The sequence below is a fragment of the Argopecten irradians genome, chromosome 8, assembly GCF_041381155.1.
Source record: "Argopecten irradians isolate NY chromosome 8, Ai_NY, whole genome shotgun sequence".
Taxonomy (NCBI): domain Eukaryota; kingdom Metazoa; phylum Mollusca; class Bivalvia; order Pectinida; family Pectinidae; genus Argopecten; species Argopecten irradians.
Genome location: NC_091141.1, coordinates 23,409,197 through 23,418,082, shown reverse-complemented (window position 1 = coordinate 23,418,082; position 8,886 = coordinate 23,409,197). Strand labels below are relative to the sequence as shown.

Below are 8,886 nucleotides of genomic sequence, written 5' to 3'. Positions count from 1 at the left end.
ATTTATGGCGATTGTCATGACAATGCTTTAGTAAGATTTTACTTGTTTGGTAACTTAAGGTATCAGCCATATTGGCGAGTTTATGGCATTTGAGATAATTAACATTCCACATCGATACCAAGCCGAGTTTGACGCTGTACAGATGTGCTGTTAAAGGACATTTGAAACCAAAATGATTTTTACGACACTTTTCTTGGTAGAATCATTGGTAGGGAACGAAGACAAAGGATGTATACACTGAAGCAGTCTTCGGCTAATGTTGACGTTGGAATGAAAGTAGGCATTCAGTGAAGTACCTCAACATAGGGTAAACGAAAGTTTAATACTCCTGTTTATTCATTTTTAATAATATCAGGTATTATGTGTAAAGGATTTCCCTAGGTACTAGGTGGGGACATATAATATTATGTTCAAAGAGCTTTGGGTGAGCTAAACAGTCATGTACACTTTGTCAATTCATAAATGTACAGCTACTTACATGTAAGAGTAAATAGTCATGTACACTTTGTCAATTCATAAATGTACAGCTACTTACATGTAAGAGTAAATGGTCATGTACACTTTGTCAATTCATAAATGTACAGCTACTTACATGTAAGAGTAAATGGTCATGTACACTTTATCAATTTATGAATGTACAACTATTCAAGAGTAAATGGTCAATAGACATGTACACTTTGTCATTTTATAAATCTACAACTTATTCAGTTAGGTAGTTGTTATTTGACAGGCTAAACCGGGCCATCGTAGATATAGGTCATCGTAGGAGATACATCTTTAAACAACTTAAGTTTTGAGCTACCTGATAAGGTTTGTATTGAAATATATTCATACGATATTTTAGTAAATACAAAGTTAATCATGTAAGGATGTACTCCTCTGAGAAGTCAAAATTTTCTTGCATTAAACTATAAGTTCATGCCATAAAAGAAAATGGAAGAAAAAACACATTTAAATATCTATTATTTTTCAATATTTTTAAGTAAAAAAATAATAAAAGTGCTCAAATTACCATTAAATGTAAATATAAAGTGCCAAAAGTGTATCATTTCACACATTAATGCCCAATATTTTAATTACCACGAACCTAGTAAAGATTTACAGCAAATATTAGCTCCATACTGCTAAAAATGCTGGCACAGTGATGATTTAAGTAAAAACAATTTAAGTAAACTGTACACTGCAAACACGGGAGGCCGCCCTTAAATGACCTTAGATAATTGACTAAAAACAACTTATGTAAGCATTACCGAAACACTAAATAAAATATCAACTTTTACGTGGAAGAAGCGGACATCTGGCGCAATAATTTATAACACACTTGAAGCCCCACCGGTAACAATACAAATACTATGAATCATATTTATTGCTGTTAACAGCGTGGCAATGTTTGCTAGTACACCATATCAACAGGAGTTTTTACTCTTCCTGATTTAGAGTTGATAGCAAACAAAGATAGCGGTGATAAAAACGTCAACTTGTTATACTCCTGCATATTTGATGTCTGCAATACTTTGCTGCAATCAACTTATTATGAAATATATCTGATCAAAGCAGAGATAATTGATAATACACAAATGTATATTCTTATGGACAGAGTTCGTGTAATCTGTGCAAAATTATACTAATTACATACTATACTCCTGAAGCAGACATGTTCGTTATGCGCAGCCGATTGATTGTACATGTATTCGATGCCACCTCGACGTGACTCATCATGCAGTGCTAATTATGAATGGGATTTTGATTTCAGCAATAAATCCTTTATAACGAGAGTGAAACTGTTTTATTTGTTCATATAGTATTGTTGTGTATGAAAGAACAATGTATTTTGATAAAAGTAAAAATTCACGTTTTTGCCGCAATACATTTTCTTTAAAGGCTCACTATATTTTCAAAACAGGCTTTTAGTGGGTTTTTTTTAAAAAATGGGAATGTGAAACGAGGTTGAAAAATTCGTTTCAAAATTTATTAGCCCACCGTCGTCCTAATTTGTGTTAGTTGACTATCACTGCGCCGGATGGCACAAAAAAGGCGAAAATGAATCTTCACTAGTACTGTTAACACATGTTACACAGGAAGTCATGGAATTGATTGTTGACGCAAGGATTTTTAAGTGAGAAGGATTTGTCACTCCGGGTTTTAGACAAATAGGTCGCAAGAGCTTTTATGTTTGTGAACTGACCGTGACGTTAGGCGACGACTGATTTCCCTTTGATATCCGCCGGCGCATCCTTGGTTGATGTAAACTCATCGGTATCAATGGTTTTATGTTATTATTAGAAACTTTTCATCTGTGTTTCGGAAAGGTAGTTGGCCTTCAATGTAAAGATATTTTATAACTACAGTTATTTTTTGTATATGCATCTAACTCTTATCCAGATAATTGGCCGTTATATTTTTCAGTTTATATCTAGGTCTTAACTAAAGGATCTTAAACAAGTGACATCGTTAATGAGTTCAATATGTAATACAAAATGTATCCAATCAGCTTGAAAGTTTTATGTGCCATAACAGGGCAAACATATTGACTTGTTATTTTTCAGTAATCTATTGAAAACCTTATGCTTTGATGAATTAAGCTGTCCAGGTATGAGAGAACAATATTTGTCAAGTGTGCATATGAAACAAAGATTTATTAAACTTACATTCGACAAGGTTAAGGTTTTAGCACATTTCATAAACCTCGGGTAGAAAGAATTGTGCAAGTGCCAATCCACCTCCAAATCATTTCTACTAAATTATAAACAAAAATTTACCTTCTATTTCCAAATACCATTAAGATATCCGTTCTCTTTTGACAATGGAATTTTGGAAGTAAAAGGTAAATACTTACTCTTTTTCTATCGGTCAGCTTATTACGTTTGGAAACTCTCTGCTAAATTGCTGTTCAAGAATGTTTTCGGCAAAGCAAAACTTCTGTTGAAATGTATGATAAACTTACTAGTTTTCAAAAGGATCGGGCAAGCTATTGTGAGAAAAACAGTGTAAATGAAATAACACGATACGTCGACATAATTTTCCCAATTAGTCCTTACCTACAAATGTACACTATGTTGGTGCTATACCTCCTTTTGTGCATGCGCCCATCGTAATCATTTTGAACTGTTATTTAAGTTTTATGGACCAAATAGACACAAACACAATTATGAAAATAATAATTTATTTATTTAATTCATCATCACAATGTCAACATCAAGTTAATAACAGGCACACAACGCAAACATTTAAAGCTGCTTAGTTCATTACTAAAAATTCATTCTTCACTCTTCATTCTTATAATGGTAATTTTTTATCAATCAAAACAGGAGCAGACGGATTCGTATTTTTTGGAAACTAACTAATAGTTTAATCTTATATCTATATATGTCTTATTAAAGGCCCACTAACTTTCCAAAACGATTTTCATTTTTTTTAAAATGGAAAGTATAACGATATTGATTATTATGTAGAGTCGTAAAAGTTATTAGCTTACCGTTAATACCATACTTTTATCACCTTCAGAACAATTTAATTAAAATAAATAAAATGCTAATGTTCATAAGGCAAATTGTCGCATGTTTCCTATATACCGCACGTTAGTGGACCGTCACTGCACTAGACGGCAAAACACCGAAAATGAATGAATCTTTACTCTTAAAATAAATAACACAGGAAATCGTTCATTTGTTTGGTGTTGTAACCTCATCTTAAGGCATCAATATCTATTTTGCTGCGTTGATATTATTTCAAGAATTTTTTTTATTTGGAAAGGTAGTGGGCCTTTGACACAAAAATACATTTTTGTTGTCTGAGCAATCCAGTACCTCATTCCATAGTGTCATGGATTTTCTTTCGGGATGCCATTAATCAGTTTTACTACTTTTACTTTGAAGTAAAATAAGAAGCTGAAAGTTTTCAATGATGGTAATAGCTTTAAGTAAGTAAAATAGTAAATCTGTGGCGGAGCATCTTTAAATCATACAACAACATTAGATTAAAGAAGAATCGTTGATATTGTTTCTTCCTGATCAAAACAAAGGATGACTCAGTATTCAAAGTTCTTGAAAATATTCATTGTTATATTTATTAATTTCCTCATAATATCCCCTTCTTTGGGGGCTTAAATATTGCCGCCAAGTCATAGATCTTAAGGTTAAGATGGATATTTGGTTCGGTTTTACTTTACAAGTAATTATTAACAATGTCAGATATGTACGAACAAATCTCGCAAAAGTAAAAAAAAATAATACACAAATCTACTTTAAGCGATATGTCGTAAGTTGCCGAAATATGTCTGTATTATTAATAAAAATACACGATTGTTTAAATTATATAAAACGTATATGTGTCTGACTAATCGTTAAAACGACAATTCCGTTTTGCGTTTTCGTTTCCTGCGTATGTTATCATTTTTGTGTCATTAGAAGCAGACGTACCAGAAACATCTTCACTTTTTTTGTTTTCTATTGGTCCAACTAGAGATAGCAAAACAGGAAGGAAAAATATCGCATGTGCAACGCCAAACAAAATTACAAGCAACATCACTCTAAAGAATGAGCGGAATATGTATGATTTAGAAAAGACCAGCATAATTATTCCTATGATTGAAGAGATCGCCCCATTCCATATCGGTCCTCCGGAACGTAAAACAGCATTTTGAACTTTCTGGTCACGCGTTTGACCATCAACTGTCATATATGCGTGACAAATATGAGCACTGAAATCAACCGAAAACCCCACACTCATGATAACGTGTATCATTGTGATTGAACTGAGAGTAAGATCCCAGAAATACATGAAACCGAAAATTCCTGTCATAATCATTACCATAGAGACTGTGGCATATATAATCAGAAGTGGACTAGGCATAAATAATGCTGTTACAACAAATATTACTGCAACTGCTATTCCAACCGTCTGAAGCGTTGCAGGAAGAATAGCAACATACTGTTCATAGAAAATAAAACTAGGAGAGTAGGCGATAACATTCAGTGCGGAATCTTCTGATAGATCTCTCATTCGCATCATGAAATCCCCCTGTTCATTTGAATCAACAAGATTGTTGGAAAATATGTATATTCGGGATGCAAGTATTCTTTGACCAGAAACGTCGAATCGAACATCATTTTTAAATTCCTCACTTGAGTTTAAGAATGTTTTCAAATTTGCAACGAATTGAGATTCGCTTGCATTGTTATAATTGGGAGACAATCTAAATCCAACAATCCAACTAATGACCAGTTTATTGTTATCGATATTTTTGTCATTCTGAACGTTTGTCATTAATCTATCGATCGCGGTTACCGTTGATATGTCAGAATAGTCAACAACCCCATTGATAATGAATGAAACCGGGACGCGTTGGGCAAAGTGCTGTTGGTTTTGTGTGTTATATGTGAAATAATAAGAATCGTCTGAAACAAGGTTTGTTGTATCCAGACCTTGTTGGAAACTAGTGGCCCCCCAGATAGCAATGCTAAGGTATACCATGAAACAGATAAGAGTTGCTATCTTAACTGGTAAAAGAGTTATGAATTTGGAAAGCGTTGCTCCAGGGATACGCTCTAAGAAACTCTTCATCTGTGATGCAGAAATCGGGGCAGTACCGCCACAACAAAACCGGTTTAGGCTAGAGGCTGTCGTCATCTGGTCCTTCATTTCTATCGTGCGACAACACACACAGCAATGTCTGTTAGAAAACACTCGGCGCTCGTTTATAGCTACACAAGCAATGAAGAAAGTCACAAAGTTGATGTAGCAGAACAGCACTGCAATGCCTGAAGCAGAAAATTGAAAGAAACAATTAATTCGCTAATATCGTACACGTTGTAAGGATTGAATAAAAGAAACATTAATAAATGTTGACATGTTTAAACTCAAACTACTTCTAAATTGAATGACTCGACAATCATACGACACAATTACAACGAAATTTACATTTCACTATATACATGTATCATGAACGACGGAAATAATTTTAATATCTCAATAAATGAAACTGACGTTAGACTGATCTAACGATACAAATAAAAGTTATGGCAGATTGAGGCAATGATATTTAAGCAAAACGCATTCTCGAATATATACATACCTGTATATATACAAAAATTTCTCACTCCAGGGAAAACAGAGGATGCACCAACTGAAAAGGCTATGATGTCAGTGAGAGATGTAATGGTGATAGCTACTCCACTAGTCCTCATTGTCTCAGCAACACGTTTTGCAGGAGTTTCATGAAGAGGGGCCTCGGCAAGACCCGCCAGTAGCACAAACATATCATCTATACCGATACCTTGTAAACAAAATAGTTAATAGAAAATTTACTTACATGAAATGTGTTTTTATGTAATGCCATATTCAAATTAAGTGTCAATAACGTTTTCGAAGGAATGCTAGTGATTTTTCAAGAGCGTCTTAGTGATATTATTTTAAGTGATTGATATGCATTTTAAATATGATAAAGAAAGTCATTTTGATCTTCACTTGCAAGTAACAATAATAATAAATATTGAATAAATCTCGGGAAAAGTATTTGACAGCATTATTTTATATGAAATATGTTTTGTTTGAGAAATAGTGAAACATATTAGTTGTGTGGACGTCACAGAATCTTAATCATGTTAAGCAATCATTCGATATAATATCACTTACCTAATATAAGAAATGGCATTACTCCTACGATGTCCACAAATGCTACACCACATGCACTAACCAGTCCAAATGAAGCCAATATTCAAAGTCCGGTAGCTATGACACCAGCGCGTCCGAGATTTTGTCGGTCGAGCAAGCAATCGCAAGTCATAGTTACCATGGTAGCATAAACGATCATCAAGGTGAAAGTCAATGACACAAATAGTATATCGCCACTTATGTTTGAAGTCAGTTCCTCATCAAGGGATGTCGAATGAGCATAGGCAACATCAAGTAACGAGGAATGGAAATTGTTCAAGTAGGATACAAAATCTTTCTCCCAAGATTTCGAATCATCTGCATTTGCTTCGGTGTCCTGCCGCAAATTAAAAACAAGTTTGATATATTTGGCAGATTGTATAATCCCTGCTTGTACAGTAATATCCCCGAAAACAGATTCCAAGGAAACATGCCCAAACATTGGATAGGTAATATTGTTTTGTTGAAGCATCTGATCAAAGTTTCCTGAAAAAATTAAATCACCGTCCACAACACAAGTTTGTCCTCTCACAGCACATACCTTAGAATAGTTCAGGCCATTTCCTAAAACGTTGATTTTTATTTGATCGTAGACAGTTCTGATTTCCTGTATATAATTAGTAGTAAGAAGACTTGACGTGTTCTTGCTTTTGAAAATTACACTGCCGTACAAGTTTGCCTCAGGTAGGTTTTGTTGATAATAATTTACTCCAGAACTGTCACCAAACAGGTTTTTAATTGTAGTTCTGTCCTTAGATGCCTGGCTATTCTTGGGGGTATAGACTTTCTCTACGTCTGATTCAAACGTTAAGTTGACAAGTCCTATCCCTAGTAGCCCAGATACGAGTACCGATATAGTCAAAACAATCCAAGGGTAGGTACCGACTAGTTCTCCATACCTTGCAAAACCATTCCCTATGGCCTTTTCCACCTTGTTGTATAGTCTCCAGCAAACCATGCTTCACACTTCTGACACAAGTAGATAAGAGGCGTCCTATTCACGTGTAAAAGAAGACATTTATTGCATGAATAAACATTTCGATTTTGTATGTTTTATCAACTTATATTGATTGGAAGGATGGGTGATTCAGGGATTAAAGTTTAGTAGCAGAATGCATTCAAACATTTGTCGTCGACCATTGTTCTCTGAGCGATGTTTTGGCTTGCCTCACTTTTAGAATATTTACATTCAGTGTATGATCATTATGTTTAAGCACACAAAATTAAAGCTGTTTTCACCTTTATTGAATCTGTTATGTTGCTTTACATAATCATGTTTATCATTTTCATAGGAATTTATTAAATGGAATGAATGAATGAATTAATTAATTAATTAATTAGCTAATTAATGAAATAATTATCTAATTAAATAAAACAAATAATTGATCAAACAAACGAAATGAATGACAGTATGTACATATCAAGAAATTCTACTCACCAAAATACTTACGCTTCTGAAACACATCTGGTAACTCGGCTAGGTTATTCCGGGTTTCCCAGAATTGGGCGTAGCCATAGTCATTGTCAACAATCCTGACTCGCGATACGCCTTCGATTTATGACATATATCGCATTAAATACAGGACTGTATCGCAATATGCAGGGCAGTATGATGTATTATCAGTAGGGAAATAACCATTCGATGATGAAATAACCAATGGAAATAGAAACACTAGAAGTATTGTATTTAAAGGGACGTCGCGCTATGGTTAATCAAATAGTTCAAGAAACAATGACGTACAGCACTACAGGTAAGATCAATTATACATGATTACAACTTTGCCTTTATTGCTTGCGTTTCACTTCTTTTTTAATTTCACATTTTTGTTAGTTTCCTTTTTATTTTGCCAATTTTTTTTCTGATTTATGTTTATCGATACGGCTGTCTTATTTTATTAATTGATTGATACATTATCTATACTTTACACATATGATTAATTGATTTTACTTATTTATTTGGAAAAAATTGCGGTATCCTCGACTACAACTTTACATATCCATAGTATGTTCCTTTTGAAATCCTTGTTCGGTTGGTCTGCTTGTGCATGACGTTGTCTTAGTAACTATCTTGTTATATAAGAGATATAGAGTACTTCATTTTATAATTAAAAAATTTGGCGCTTCATCAATGTCTTTTTAATGGTGGTCATTTATTAAATAATATTTACCGTTTGCACTGACATGGACTCAATAACCATGCTTTCTAGTATTATCATTATCAGTGTATAATGATAG

General features: G+C 33.8%; 1 protein-coding gene across 1 annotated transcript; it reads right to left on the bottom strand.

Annotated features, from left to right (window-relative positions):
- Nucleotides 1-3,174: 3,174 nt before the first annotated feature.
- On the bottom strand, nt 3,175-7,775 carry LOC138329722 (patched domain-containing protein 3-like). Its single transcript, XM_069277001.1, is given in 3 exon segments — nt 3,175-5,759; nt 6,074-6,274; nt 6,634-7,775. Coding segments are annotated over 3 exon segments (2,601 nt in total). The 5' UTR covers nt 7,610-7,775; the 3' UTR covers nt 3,175-4,335.
- Between the last annotated feature and the right edge of the window lie 1,111 nt (nt 7,776-8,886).